This window comes from Physeter macrocephalus, chromosome 5 (assembly GCF_002837175.3).
Source record: "Physeter macrocephalus isolate SW-GA chromosome 5, ASM283717v5, whole genome shotgun sequence".
Lineage (NCBI taxonomy): Eukaryota > Metazoa > Chordata > Mammalia > Artiodactyla > Physeteridae > Physeter > Physeter macrocephalus.
The window spans coordinates 41165521-41181667 of record NC_041218.1 but is presented as its reverse complement, the minus strand read 5'-3'; the positions used below and the strand labels follow the sequence as shown (position 1 = coordinate 41181667).

The 16147-nt window shown below is 38.1% G+C and overlaps 1 protein-coding gene across 3 annotated transcripts in view; it reads left to right on the top strand.

Moving 5' to 3' along the window:
- Positions 1-16147, top strand: part of DNAJB9 (DnaJ heat shock protein family (Hsp40) member B9) — a 38545-nt gene that overhangs the window by 2784 nt on the left and 19614 nt on the right. For 2 of the 3 annotated variants that reach the window (XR_008617341.1, XM_028489873.2), the window contains exon 3: positions 139-405. Coding sequence is in view for 2 of the 3 variants with exons in the window: in XM_028489873.2 (XP_028345674.1) it covers positions 139-405 (267 nt within the window). In the remaining variant the exon portion in view is untranslated. Of the gene's footprint in view, positions 1-138; positions 1655-16147 lie in introns of those variants that run through there. The other variant, XM_007112054.4, reaches the window with a different exon arrangement.

Below are 16147 nucleotides of genomic sequence, written 5' to 3'. Positions count from 1 at the left end.
TGCCTTTTGTGACTTCTAACTTTTATGTTAGTAGCATTTGGTTTTATTTGTGATGTGAAATACTTTCATAAAATAAGAGATTTGGGTATATGTAATTTTGATTACTTTCAGTTACTAAAGTATTTTTATTTCTTTCAGCATATGAAACACTCTCAGATGCTAATAGGCGAAAAGAATATGATACACTTGGACATAGTGCTTTTACTAATGGTAAAGGACAAAGAGCTAGTGGAAGTCCTTTTGAGCAGTCATTTAACTTCAATTTTGATGACTTATTTAAAGACTTTGGTTTTTTTGGTCAAAACCAAAACACTCGGTCCAAGAAGCATTTTGAAAATCACTTCCAGGCACGCCAGGATGGTTCCAGTAGACAAAGGCACCATTTCCAGGAGTTTTCTTTTGGAGGTGGGTTGTTTGATGACATGTTTGAAGATATGGAGAAAATGTTTTCTTTTAATGGTTTTGACACCACCACCAATCGACATACAGTACAGACTGAAAATAGCTTCCATGGATCTAGCAAGCACTGTAGGACTGTCACTCAACGAAAAGGAAATATGGTTACTACATACACTGACTGCTCAGGGCAGTAGTTTGTCCTTTTTCTGTTCTCTTTAAACCCAACTAGTTGACTCTTCTTCAATATCTTTGATGCAGAACCAATTTTTTGTGAACTATTTTGACAAGTGCATGATTTCACTTAACTTGATATAGCTATCAAATATATTTAAATTGTTTTTGAGAAATTCAGCAACATTCAGTTAGTAGAGAAATAGCTAATTATTAATTTCCCTGATTAGGCAAGGTTCTTTAAAAAAAGATATTATAATTCTGCCTGGTCTTTTTTCTCTACCTGCCCTTGGGCTTATTAACATGACCAGTTTTATTACCAAGGAAAAAATGAGTTTGCCTGATAAATATTTAAAGGTTAAATTTTAAAAGTTATTGTAGATTTAAATAGTGTGAACTTAAATGATTTTTTTTGCAGTGAAACCTTTGCTAATTTAAAATTGCATGCTCTGTAGCATCTCTGACTTGGGTCGCAAAATGTATGTGAAACTGTATAATTGAGTCGTTCAGCAAAGGATAGCAAGCAGTATCTTGGTTAATTTCCACTAAAGCTTCAGAAAGGTATAGTTTAATATTTACCAGAGAACCATGCAGAAGAATTTGAGTAAAGGAAATGATTGTATTGCTCATAGTCATTTACACTCAAAGTTGAAAACTTAACATTGTCCAGAGTTTGTTACATGTTTGGTCCCTGGCTAATGATTTTGTAGTGTTGAACTCATAGCTATTTTACACATCTTTTCACATTTCTTTCTTAATTGTTGACGCTCTAAGTCTTATAATGGATTTATGTATTTTTGTGCGTGTGTGGTTTTTCTTCTTTGCCCTCATCTTTAGAGATTGACTAATACCTCATTCTGTTTATAAAAACAGCCAGTAATTTCTGTGCAACCTTATTATGTGCAATATTTTTAAATCCTAAGAAATGTGTGCTTTTTTTTTCAGATAGTCTTATTTCTTTAGTTCCGCACTTTTCCGTGTTATACTCCACATGAGTATTAATCCTATGGATACATATTAAAACTAGTAAATATCTCATACACCTTTGTGAGTGAGAGAAATATAATATTTACAATATGATGTTCTCTGTTGTCATTTTATTGTTAAAAGTTTATTCAGCAATTCTGGAGATAGGGAGGGTATATAAGCAATTGGGCTGCTTATACTGATCATAGACCATATTCTAGAAGTTACTTTTCACTAACCTGAAACCCTGAGGTGACCTTGTTAGATTGCTGTTTAGTAATTTCTCTTGCTTTCTTATCGTCCTCCATCCTCCTTCCCTCACAGATTTTGGTAGCTTAAAGATTTTAATTATAATTTTGGTGTATTTGCTTGCTGGGAACAAGTATTCTTGCCCCTGCTGCTTTCCTCTTTAGGCCTGGTTGGGAAAAAGCAGACTTTGCATGAAGCTATATTTGTTAGTGATCATCTTTAATTTGACATCTGTGAAGAAAATGAATTTATTCTATTATATTTATGTACCTTAATTATTTCCTGAAAGTTATACCTACTACTTTTGTTTGATAATAAGAAAATAGCCATACGTTGTATTTTGGTCTGAGGATTATCTGTGGCCTATTAAACAGAACAAATGAGGCAAAAAAAAAAAATTTCAAATGACGATGAACTTCAAGGATTATTTTAATATTGTTAGCATCTGTACCCTTGATTATCTTTCTTGTTTTTCCCATTTTAAACATTTATTTGAACCCCTTCTTTTTTTTTTAACCTCCCATTTGGCTCTTTGGCATACTTTTTGCAAGGAAAAATGTACCATGAATCATAACTCTTATACAAACTAAATATAAAGATGCTTAGGTAATCTACAGGTATGTGTGTGTGAGTAGTTAGTTATATAAGCAACTAGAAATTAGACCAGTAATCAACATGAAAGTTTCCTCAGTAATTTAAAATTTTTCTTCTTTATAGTTTATACAGGTTGAATGCACAAGGAGAATGGTAAACTCCTGTAGTTATGAAATGACCAAGACAGTAGCTTAATCTACACTCCCTACACAAGTCAACACATGAAATCTATCACTTTTTTTTCTTCGGCATAAAATAGTAATATTCATAACATGACTTAATCTTTTTGAACTAATTTCTGTAATTCTTCACGTTTTCTGGAATGAGTATATCTTGCATTGGATGCTATAGTGCATGTGGTAGGCATGAAATTCTTTTGGTGCTCCAGATTGGTAGGTAGTTTTGTGCTCTAAATTTCAGGTCCAATTCTGAGATTAGTTCTGTGAAAATTTAGGTTGCCCAAGGTCAATTAAGAATTTATACATTCCTGGGGTAGTTATTCTAATTTTTTTGAAGTAAAAGCAAATAAAAACACACTAGAGGAAAATGAGACCATTGCCAAACAGAATAAAGAAGAGATTGGTATCAGCAGTAGGTCTCTAAGGTTTTATATTTTTCATGTTAATGCTGACATCTTTAGTTCCAGGTGACAGGTTGAATAAAATCAGTGATGATTGTTTCCCCTCTTGGTCCCAATGACAGAAAATATAATAATGAAGTTGTAAGCATGCTGTAAAACAACATACAGAAGTTTTGAGGCATGATATAAAGGAAAAGTATAAAGCAGAAGAAATTGAATTGAGAGGGAAATCAGAGAACCACAGTCAGGGTGTCCTGGAGAAGCTTTTAAGTCTCAGATTTTTAGGGGGCTGGGGAAGGGGAAGCAAAGTGAAAGAATGGGCCAGAGTAGAACTTCATGGGGGAACCCTTGCCCTTTTCTCTCCCCTTCAGGTAAACTGTTGACAGCTTTTTCTTCAGGTCAGGGACTTAGGATAACTTCGAAGAAAGAGATCATCCCTGGGCAGGCTCCCCATTTGAGGGTATTGAGATGCCAAAACAAGAGCAGAGGTGAAGTGAATTTTCACTTGGTGATGGAGTGGGTGCTGGTGAGTAATAGCAGCCCTCCACTCCCAGAGTAGATAAAGCCGTCTTACTTTGGTATGTGTAGGGAACAATAACTTCTGCATGCTGACGACATACTCACCTGCAGTTGCCTGCAGGTTGAAATACCCTGACAACTTACAAGAAACCATAGCTCCTATTCAAAAAGGAGCTTTAGGGCTTCCCTGGTGGCACAGTGGTTGAGAGTCCACCTGCTGATGCAGGGGACACGGGTTTGTGCCCCGGTCCGGGAAGATCCCACATGCCGCGGAGCGGCTGGGCCCGTGAGCCATAGCCGCTGAGCCTGCGCGTCTGGAGCCTGTGCTCCGCAATGGAAGAGGCCACAACAGTGAGAGGCCTGCGTACTGCAAAAAAAAAAACAAAAACAAAAAGGGGCTTTAACACAGGCATACGTAACTGCTGAAGAAACTGCTTTTCTCATCTCTCTGTGCAAGTTGATGTAAGTCCTTCATAAACACATAACAGATGCCCAAGGAATTCAGACATTTAAGGAAAACCAACAGTAAGGAAGAGAAACCCTAAATCCAACCCTGTGTTTACTGACATGCACCAATGAATCAGGCATAGGTCCTTATCTTACCTAACCTGCTTACACCAAGGTTTCCTTCCATTTGGTGATGGTGTCAGACAGGATTAGATGAAACAGTATGAATCCACATTTAGTTTACATTTACATCAACCACAGCCAAAGTCAGTGGAAGATACAGCAGATGTGCAGTGTGTATGTTCCCTATTGTTAAAAAACAAAATTCACATGAGTGAATTTTAAAGATCTTACTGGCTTTATTCAATGATTCATGTGTCAGGCAGCTTTACACCTAGCTGATAGAAAGGAGCTCTGAGGAACTAAACAACATGAAAGACTTACAGGCAGGAAGAAGCAGGACAAGGAAGTTATACCAGCAAAAAGTTGTCGCAAGGTCACTCCTTTAGGGGATGGCAGGGGTTTGTCAGGCAGATTACATCACTAGTGCCCATCAGGTATTTCCTGATTGGGTTGAGATTCCATTTCTGGGAGAGCTGAAACAGTACTTCAGCCTTGGTTAGGTGTTGTGGGGCTTAGCATAAACAACTCCATTTTGGGCCTCTTATTTTTCACCCTACCATGCAGGCCTTTTGACTATCTTCTGCGAAATTCAGATTCTTCCTCTTAGCTCAACTTTGCTACTCAAACCACTCTCCAACTTCTCTTCATTCCTTGCCCTGTGGTTGAACTACCCAGTGAATGGGAGCAGAATTTGCCACCCCAAAAATATGCCTCTTTGGCATAAGGATTATCTTACACTGATTATTGTAAACAAACAAAATCGTAGGAGAAGCTCAGAAAACAAAGTAAATGGTACCCTTCTATAAGAGACGTTTACATTTATAAGGAAATCTTCATTTTTAAGTGTGTCTCCCTCTTTGGACAAGGAAGAGGAGGATGACTAAATCTCTAGCAACTTAGCGGTGGGGAAGGCACAGGCTTAAATCAACACAACAACCATATCCTTGTTTACTGTGCTTTGCCTGAAAATCTCCTATAACTGCCCCCCACTCCAAACATCTTTTTCATCTTATTGTGTCTTTCGGTAGGTGATGGCTTGGGCCATTCCTGAGTGTTACTCAGTTTTCCTGTCCATCTCACATATATACAGGAGGTACACGTTATTAAACTTCTTTTTGTTTTTCTCTTGCTAATCTATCTTTCATTACCGGGGTGAGGGTGTTCCTCAGCAAAGAGGAGGACCCTCTAAGAGGGTAGAGGAAAAATAATTTTTACTCCTCTACACTAGATAATTTGCTATGCAGTTTTATTTATTGTCATTGATAATGTAAGGAGTATGGGGTGCAGGTGCTTACATTCTCTTCAAAGGAGATTGGTAATAACCATAATAAAATAATTACTGTTGACTTAAATAGACTGCCAGTAATTTCTCCAGCAAAAATGGGTTTATTTGGGGGCTTCCCTGGTGGCGCAGTGGTTGAGAGACCGCCTGCTGATGCAGGGGACATGGGTTCGTGCCCCAGTTGGGAAGATCCCACATGCCGCGGAGCTGCTAGGCCCGTGAGCCACGGCCGCTGGGCCTGCGCTCCGCAACGGGAGAGGCCACAACAGTGAGAGGCCCCAACAGTGAGAGGCCCGCGTACCACAAAAAAAAAAAAAAGGGTTTATTTGGGATCAACAAAGAGCTGCCATTCAGGGTCTGTAACCATGGCAAACCACATCCAATTCCCCAGCAAAAATGGAGAGGAGAATTATTTCATAGGGGGAAAAGGAAGCCAAGAGGGTTATAGTAAAGAGTCCATGGCTTTTCATTGGCTGAGTTGTGACAGTCTCAGCCGAGATCTTGTCAGGAAAGAGTGGAAGTCTTCTTCCTGTTGGGCTCTGCTATGGTGGTAAGGTGTGAGAGCTCCCATTCTGGTCTACCCATTCTATTTAAATAATTGAGATTTCTGTTTATTAATTTTTTACTTTACTATGTAAGGTGATACACTCTACAAAAGAAAGGAAGTGTAATACAGGGGAAGGATATTGGCAGGGCAGGCAGGTCAAAAACGTGTTGCAATTTTCAACTGGATGGTCTGTGTAGGTTTCATTGAGAAGGTGAATTTGTAAGGCTTGAGTTATTTGTATGGAAGATGGAAATGTGTGACAATTTCTAGGAAAAGCAAAGAAGCCAGTGTAGCTGGAGGTCAGTGACACGGGGGAGTAGTTGGAGATGAGTTTATAAAGATAGTGGGGTAGGGGGCAGGACAGATCATGTAGGGCTTTGTCAGCTTTTGTAAAGGGTTTGGCATTAGAATGTGATGTGTGATAGCTGAGTTTCGAGCAAATAAATGACTTTATCTTCTATACGTTTTAAAAGGATCATACTGGCTTCTGTGTTGTTAATAGACTATAGAGGGGCAACAGTGGAATAGAGGCCAGTTAGTCTATTTCCGTATTCCAGGATGAGAAATTGATGCAGCTCACACACTACACCAGGAGGGTAGCGGTGGCAATGGTGGGAAGTGGTTGCCAGTAGGAATTGCTTACCGGTTGGATATAGACATGAAAGAGGAGAAAAGGATGATTCCAAATTTAGTGTTTATAGAGAACCAGAAGGATAGTTGCCATTAACTAAGATGGGGAAAGTTGCCAGAAGACATTTAAGAGGGAAGATGGGAAATTCAGTTTGGACATACCAACTTAGCGACAGTGTGTAGACGGTTGGAGATAGGCCTGGAATTTGGAGAGAGAGTGGAGCTGAAGATGTGTATTTTGGAATTGTCAAAATATAGGGAATATTTTAAACCATGAGTGTAAATGAAATCACCAAGGGAATATTTATAGATATAAAATGAAACAATCCAAGAACTGAACCCTCAGGTGCTCTAAAATTAAAAGTACAAGGAGAAAATGAGGAACCCACAAAGGTATCTGAGAAGAAGCAGCCAATGAGTTAGGAGTTTTGTGTCTTGAGAGTAAGTGAAACAAAGTTTGTCAAGTAGAAAGTGGTCAACTTTGTAAAATGCTGCCACTGAGTCCAGTAAGAAGATGCCTGAGAAGTAGCCATTGTTCTTTCTAGCAATATAGAGCTCAGAAATGAACTTGACAAGACTAATTTTTATCAAGTGGTGGGGGTGTGCCTCATTGGAGCAGGTTTAGAGAGAATGGCAGCAAAACTATAAGTGCTTTTAAAGAAATTTGGAAAAGAATTTATACTGAATACATTTTTGGACAGAATTTTTAACATGGATATTTTACTAGAGTTTCAATTATGACTCCATACGTGTAGCAAATAGCTTGCTCTTCAGAATGAGGTTCTACAGGATGATAATAAATATGCTGTGAAAAAAAATCATGTTCAAATAGATTTGTGAAATATAGATTAGGATTTGAATCTTGTTAAGTGTTTCTTTATAAGGGTGTTCAGTATTGTGATTTATAAGAAATATATACTTGGTCATTTAGATGATCAGAATACATTTTTCATGTATACAGTTGACCCTCAAACAATACAAGTTTGAACTACACAGGTCCACTTATACACAGAATTTTTTCAATAAATACTTAAAATTTATTTTAGGTACTACACAATCTGTTGTTGGTTGATTCTGTGGTTTTGGAACTGTGGAAAAAACAGTCTGACTATAAAGTTATACTCAGATTTTCCACTGCATGAGGTCAGTGCCCCTAACACCCATGTTGTTGAAGGGTTAGCAACTTGGCTTTCATTCAGTTCCCAGTTCCCAAAACCTTTGGAATTTCCTGTGATGGCAGCAAAGCAGTGTCTCTTGTTATGCTAACAATGTGACTTTTGGACCATACCTAACGATGGGGGCTGGTTGCTAGAAGTGGTTAGAGGGTTAGAACTTTCAGTCCCACCCCTAGGCTTTTGGGAAGGGAGAGGAGCTGAAGATTGAATTGGTAACCAATGATTTAATCAATCCTGCGTCTGTAATGAAGCCTCTATAAAAACCAAAAAAAAAAAGGAGAGGGTTTGGAGAGCTTCCAAATTGGTGAACACATGGAGATTAGGGAGAGTGGTGCACCTGGAGAGGGTGTGGGAACTTGGTGCCCTTTCCACATAACATGCTCTATGCACCCCTTCCATTTGGCTGTTCTTAGTCATATCCTTTTCTAATAAATCAGTAAGTAAAATGTTTCTCTGAGTTCTGTGAGCCTCTCTAGCCAATTAATAGAACCTGAGGAAGGAGTCCGGGGAACCTCCAGTCTGTGGCCAGTTGGTCAGAAGCACAGGTGACAATCTGGGCTTGCGGTTGGCATCTGAAGTGAAAAATAGTCTTGTAGGACTGAGCCCTTAACCTGTGGGATCTGACCCTGTCTCCAGATGGTGTCAAAATTGAGTTGAATTGTAGCACACCCAGCTGGTGTTAGGAGCATTACTTGGTGATGTGGGGGGAAAACCTCCCCAAAACATGTTGGAAATTTGGGTCCTTGAATACCCATTTATTGGGCTTCTCAGAGTTCTTAATATGCTAACCTATATTGTGAATCTCTGGTAGAGATACTAAGTATTGTTTGGACTGTAGAATCATTTTTATTGAGTACCAAATCTAGCTGTGCCACAACAAAAGTTTGATGAATACTGACCTAAATAAAACTGAATAACAAATGATAATGAACTTTTAGAACATGTTCATGAACACGTATTAAATAGTACTTCAAGTAGAGCAAGGATGATAGCATATACTATGCTTGTGCTCCCATTCTCTCCGTCCCTTTCTCTTTCTTTCTCATCTGTTTGAATTAAATATGACCTGAAAAAGATTATCCATCAAACCCATTATTTTAGTGTAGCTTACATTTCATCAACATGCTTTTCTTCTTTTGATCACCACTCTGAATAACATTGTTTTTTTTCAGAACAATTTTATACCTATAAAAGCCATCATCAAGCAAATTATGACATTACAATTTATGTAAATGAAAAGCTCCTTTATTATTCTTCCAAGAAAATAAAATCTAGTCATTAGTGTTTCTATATTGTATTTTAAAAATAAGACGGTATTTGAGGACAGAAGAGTCAAAGTGGATAAAGAGCGAATGATTCTTATAGTCTCATCTGTTTACTTTTGGACTAGTATTAGGAACTGGTGCTATCAGACAGGTTCTGACAGTGAAGAATGAAATAATTACAGGCACACACCCCCCCATACATATTTTGCTTCTTGAAATATTCTTTGGCTATGTCTTCAGAATAATGGGGTACATGGAAACAGATCAAAATACTAATATAAGTGAGTAGTTTGTCACAGTCTTTCAAGAATCATCTATTCTTTTTTACTCTGCAAATATGCCTAAATTTAAAAAATTACTGGTCTTATTCCTAATGTAAACTTTTACGGTAAACTTCTGGTGAGATGGTCTCATCTTGTGGGGGTACATAAAGCATCCTTTTCTCACCCAACCCCGACCACACCAAAAAATAAATTATTACAAAAGGGCGACGGAGGGAGAGAGAGAAGGAGAATGGAAGGGGAGGAGCCGAAGATACCAAGTCTAGAAAAGCAGTGTGTAGAGTTTTTGGGGGAAGAGTTGCAGAGAAATGGGCAGTATTAGGTGGGGAAAGTGGGGTGAAAAGAAGTTTCCTACAAAGTAACAAGAATTCGCTTCACAGACATGGGGAAAATAATAGCAGATGCTGAAGTGGAATGGAGTAATGTCTCCAAATACCTGAGGGAAAAACGCTTTTGAACTTTGTAAACGAATAAATGTTAATAGAAGGTGAACCCAAAATAAAGACATTCTAGGAATGCAAGAACTCAAAGATTACCATCCACATACCCTTTATGAAAAAAGCTACTGGTTTTTTACTCTGAATTACAATGTACAAGAAGGGTTACAACATGGGAAACTAGACAATGTGGCTGAGTAAATACCCTCATGAAGAAATAAAGAAAGAAAGAAATTGAGAGCATACATTAGAATTTGACACTTGGGAATTTCTCATTTGGAAAACTGATATTGTTTGTTTTATTACTCAATTTACAACAAATTTGTTTATATAATATTATAAATGTTTTTCAATCAATCTATAAACAGTACACAAAAGATTTAATTATATTTATTGGTTAATGATGTAAAATGTACCTCACATTGAGAAATAGAAGAAAAAAGGAGAGGAAAAGGCTTAGTGTACTAATTCTATAATCTTTCACGGTAGGTGGTTGATTCTGTCTAAAGCTGATAAAGACCATGATTAGGTATATTATTTTCAATTTTAAATGACAGCCACCAAAAGATCTGCTAATAGACACTGGTTACATGATAATTTCTGAGGAGTAGTACTGGGAGGTCAGGGAAGACTTACTTTGCATTTTATATCAACCTGTTGTGTTTGAATTGTTTGTGAATGCATTTTTTTCTACATTAGTATATTTTTAAAGAAAAAAAAAAGCCTGGTGTATCAGTTAGGATGCATGCAACTAACAGAAAACCCTAAATTAAATTTACTCAAGCAATACAAAGCTTATTCTCTTCTTTAACAAGGAGTCCAGCGGTCAGGCAGCTGCAGGAGTGGTATTTGCCAGGAATCTGGTTTTGCTTTTTCATAGCTCTCTGGGCTCTGATCTCTGTGTTGGCTTCATCCTGATGGCTGTTAAGAGCCATGAAAGCTTCTCTTGAATGCCCTCAAAAAATTTTTCCCTCCCATCTTATTGGCCAGAAATGTTCCATACTGTTACATGTTCACACCTAAACCAGTCGTTAGTAAGGAGAATATGACCACCATGCTTGGTTTGGGCTAGTCAAGACCACCTGCTGGGGCTGCGGATGTTCTCCCCTACAACTCATGGTCTCCTGGAAAAGTATTGATACCTGGAGAAAAAAGTGCTTTATTAGAGAGGACTTACGAGGATGGATGGGAAGGATGTATACATTACAAGCAATTGAATATTTAAACTTAAAAAAAAGACTTCAGTGGTCTTGCATGTTTTTACTTCCTTTATAATTTATTCTTCACCATTAGATGTTTTTAAAGAGGATTGGGCTTTTTCTCTTTGTACCCCCAAATGATAGCTGAGTTTTTGTTTCAGTTAGGAACCAACCCCACCTTAAATATGTAGAATCGTGGCATTGGTAGGTTTAGTGTTTATGGTTTCAACTATTTGGGACAGACCCCAAAGTTCCATAATATAAGAATTTGTGATTTTTCTGGGGTATAAAATTGAATTCCATACCTTACTAGTCTATCATTCAGGATATAGTCATTTAGGTAGTAAGGCCTAGTCACCTATTCAGCATCTACATATCAAAATATCTTTGAATAGTTTGTATTTATCATTATGTAGGCATTTTAAGAGGGAAATTATTTGCTAAATGGTGTTCACTAAATTTGAGATATAAGTCTCCTTCATCAAGTCAAGGAAGGCTATTACATTCTTTTTCGTGTGAAGATTGGTTGCTACCCTCACCCATTTACCTGATCAAATCTTTTGCACCCACCCCTTTCTGTTCTGCCCCATCCTGCCTCTGTCAAACCTCAATTTTCCTCATTTATTTGAATACTGGCTTTGAATTTTAACTACTGGCCTGTAGGGAGTCAAATCTACACCTGGATCATTTCCCTTAGCTTTGGCCCTGCCAACTCATTGTTTTCACCTTTCCCCCACCAAGCTATGCTGCTGACATCCCAGAGATGCCTCATGGTAGTCTTTTTTGGGTTACAACACATTATGTAATTATCACTCACTAAATTAGCAACTTAGACTTTCCACTATTTAATTTTTTAAACTTGATTTCCTATTATTCAAATATAATTTCACATAATAATCACTTGAAGAATTACATGATTCATTACACATATTAGGGAAAAGTCACTAAAATTCTCTGCTGATATTTTACAGTTTACTTTTAGTTACAACTAAATGTATTAATATGTATGTATTATTTAAAAGAGCAATAACATTTTCTTGTTTTAAATGAGTTTTCTTAGCATTTTCTATATTATATTACATGTTTCATAATTAGAAATGGAATGAACTGGTGTTTGCTAATGCATATTATTTGGTTATTTATTTGTATTCATTCTTAACATTTAGATAATACTGATTCTCACTCCCTGATGCATAGATCAGGAATATAGGCCCACATAGATCTGAGATATAAGATATGGAAAAAAACATTTTACTTTGCTTTTCAGGGAGGGTTTTGATTCCTTCATCTCCGTTCCTTTCCCTGTGTAGGCAGAGGTGTTATGTTAGTTGGCATAGGCTGGTCTATGCTGCAGTAATATATTAGTCACATTCATTTTCTTAAGTATTGGAATAGTATCAAAATAAATATGCCTAGTGACTATATTATGTAGTGCTATATTTTTGAAAAAGGAATAGCTGTAAACCAGCTTTTCCCAAAGTGTGTTATGTGTGTGTTCAGTGAAAATAAGAATTCTATAGTCACGTATGGGAAAGAGTAGGTTTCCTCATTCTCCTAAGACTTCTCAAAGTCTTTAATATGCTAATTTTTACATTGGATAGCTCTAAGAAGCAAATATCGTTTGAGGCATTTCTAAAATCTATGATCAAAAAACGGTTTTTCGGACTTCCCTGGTGGCGCAGTGGTTGAGAGTCCGCCTGCCGATGCAGGGGACACAGGTTCGTGCCCCAGTCCGGGAAGATCCCACATGCCACGGAGCGGCTAGGCCCGTGAGCCATGGCCGCTGGGCCTGCGCGTCCGGAGCCTGTGCTCTGCAATGGGAGAGGCCACAACAGTGAAAGGCCCGCGTACTGCAAAAAAAAAATAAAAAAACAAAACAAACTAAAAAACCCACGTTTTTTCTAGGAGCATCTCTTTGGACCAATTAAGTAAGAGAAGAATTCTGTGTAACACTCTTTGGAAACTCTGGGCTAGAAATACCTTTAAATCTAATTAAAGAACAAACTTTTGTGGAAAAGGCAAGCTTTTAAAAACTCTACTGTAAAAGCTTTCCATGAATAAGTGTTAGGACTAATGGGCAGTAGAGAAAATTTATTACAGGAGTGATTTGAAGAGAGTCATGACATTAAAAGTGTAAAGCACATGTATATAGTATTACCTTTCCTTTCTTTGTTATAAATGTTACAGAACTCTGGATTACAGTTAGATGGTGGTCATAAAGACAGAATATCTATGATTAAGAGATACATTATGCATGGTAATGCATCTTTTTTTGTTTGTTTGTTTTGTTTTTTTTTGTGGTATGCGGGCCTCCCTCTACTGCGGCCTCTCCCGTTGCGGAGCACAGGCTCCGGACGCGCAGGCTCAGCGGCCATGGCTCACGGGCCCAGCCGCTCCACGGCATGTGGGATCCTCCCAGACCGGGGCGCGAACCCGGTTCCCCTGCATCGGCAGGCGGACGCGCGACCACTGCGCCACCAGGGAAGCCCGGTAATGCATCTTAAGCGCTAAGAGCCTAAAAGTCCTCCTTATCGTATTCTCAGAATGCTCACTGACTTCTCATTGTTTGTTTGCCACCTGGAAAATGACATAAAAACTATGAATATAGTAAACTAGTATTGGGGAAATCAGAAAATTCACCTAAATGGAAAAAAGTGCAAAGATAAATGCATCCATACTCATTCATAGCTGGCAATCTTCTTTCTTAATTGAGAAAATGGAAGTAGTCTGAAAAGAACTTCCCAAGTTTCCCATCATCTTCCTATAGCAGCAGCTCCACTTTCTCTGCCTTTCCGTGAGCCCAGCTACCATCAGTAAGCTCCTCATGTTCCCTCCTAAAGCCAACCCCTCCACCATACACTGGATCACATCACTCAGAACATTCAAAAATACTTCCCCAAAAATTCTTCCTTCCTGCTCCTGTTACCAATTTTTTGCTTTTCATTCAATAATTCCTACCAGAGAACAAACCTGTTGCTCTTTCTCCTACATTAAAAGCAAATTCTTGTCTTGACTCCACTTTTCCAACCAATTGCTGTCTCATTTTTTTGCTCATCTTTGTAGCAAGACTTCTCCAAAGAGTTTCCATTCCCACCACTCTACCAGAACTCTCGTCAGGGTTATTGATGAGCTCTACACTGCAAAATCAATGCCAAATAACAGACAAATTGGCCACTTCTCAGGCCTCATTTTACACACAGTTCAATATTCTCCTCCTTAATATTCTTTCTTTGCTTAGTTCCCAGAACACCAAACTCTTCATTTTTCTTGTCCCTCATTGGTTGTTGCTTCTCAGTTTCCTTTGCTGATTCTTCCTTCTCTCCTTTGCATCTTCTCAGTCCTGGTTCCTCCCTCTTTTCTTTCTTCTCCCCTCTTCTCTCTTCCCTTCCTTTCTCTTCTCTTTCCTCTTCTTCCCTTCCCCTTTTATCTATTATCTCTCTTCTCTTCCTATTACACGTATTTCTTTCATGTCCTCTTTTCATGGTTTTAAAGTCATTAGTATACCTGCCACTTCCAAATTTCTGTCTCTGGGCCAGATCTCTCTCCTAAACTCACATTCATATATTCAACTATCTAAAGTACAGCTCTACTCAACATATCTAAAATAGAATTCTTCATATTCCAACTCAGATCTGCTCCATCTCAGCTGATTGTCAATCCATCCTGCCAGGTGCTCGGGTTGAAACCTTGGTCGGATTCTTTTTTTTTCTTAACATTTTTATTGGAGTATAATTGTTTTACAATGGTGTGTTAGTTTCTGCTTTATAGCAAAGTGAATCAGTTGCACATATACGTATGTTCCCATGTCTCTTCCTTCTTGCATCTCCCTCCCTCCCGCCCTCCCTTTCCCACCCTCCCTTTCCCACCCTTCTAGCTGGTCACAAAGCACCGAGCTGATCTCCCTGTGCTATGCGACTGCTTCCCACTAGCTATCTATTTTACATTTGGTAGAGTACATATGTCCATATATACACTACCACTCTCTCACTTTGCCTTGGACTGATTCTTGATTTCTTTCTTGCTCTTGCACTCCCACCCCATAGCCAATTTTACTGGCTATACCTTCAGAATATTTTCAGAATCTCACAACTTCTTATCACCCCAATACCAATACCACCATCATCCCTCATATGGATTAGTGGGTAAAGGTAAATTTCCATCCTTTATTCCTTATATTGTGTTATCAAACCAGCAACTAAGATTATCCTTTTAAAAGGTAAGTCAGAACTTGTCATTTCTCTGCCCAAAGCTTTCCATTTACTCTATTCTCATTCACAGTAGAAGCTAAATCCTCCGTAATATTCCACAAAGTATTATACAGTCATCCCACCCTCCCCCTTAGCTCACTAATTTTATCTTCTACTCCTTTTCCCCTTGTTCATTCTGTTCCTGCCAGACTGGGCTCCTTAATCTTCCAGGAACATACCAGGCATGCTTCCTCCTTAGGGCTTTTGCACTACCTATTTGCTCTCTTTGGACCACTCTTCTACCATACGACCAACCCTTTCACCTTCTTCTAGTCTTAGCTCAAATGTCACCTTTTCAGTGGAACCTCCTGGCCCACCCTATTTAATACTACATGGTGTCCCTCTTCCTCCACCCTCCCCATCCCTTTCATCTCCATTTTGTTTTACACACAGTATTATTTGCTTACTTATTATGTTATTATGTGTTTCTTCTTGATAGACTGTAAGTTCCATGAGGCTAGGAATCTTTATTTTGTTCACTGATGTGTCTTAAGTGCCTAGGTCTGTGGCTGGCATAGAGTGGATACTCAGTATTTACTGAATGAATGAATTAGACATCTCAACGAGATGTGCATATCTCAGCAATTTGATTTTTGGAAACATTACAGTATTTTCATTTATCTCATAGGGGTTAATCTGAATAAGGACATTTTAATTATACCAGATAAATGACATCTGTTCATTAAGATATTGAGAATCTAACATAGTCATCTAGCAGATTTTTTTTTCTCCCAAATGGTAACATCTCTTTTGCTGTAAGTTTTTTCTCATTGTTTTTCTTTCAGACATTATAGTGTTAGAAAATAATATTCTGTTCAAATACCATAGTCCAAGCTCTCAGAGATAGTATCTCATAAGAAATTATTTTTGAAAGGAGACAGAATCAGTTTATATATTGATACTGGTGATCTTCAGATACTCAGAAAACTAGGATATGGCTCCTCATTTATAAGAAGATCAAAGGGGAACTTTAAAAGAACTTTTATTGAGTTAAGAAGTTAAAATTAACTGTTAACTCTCTTTATGTAGACACATT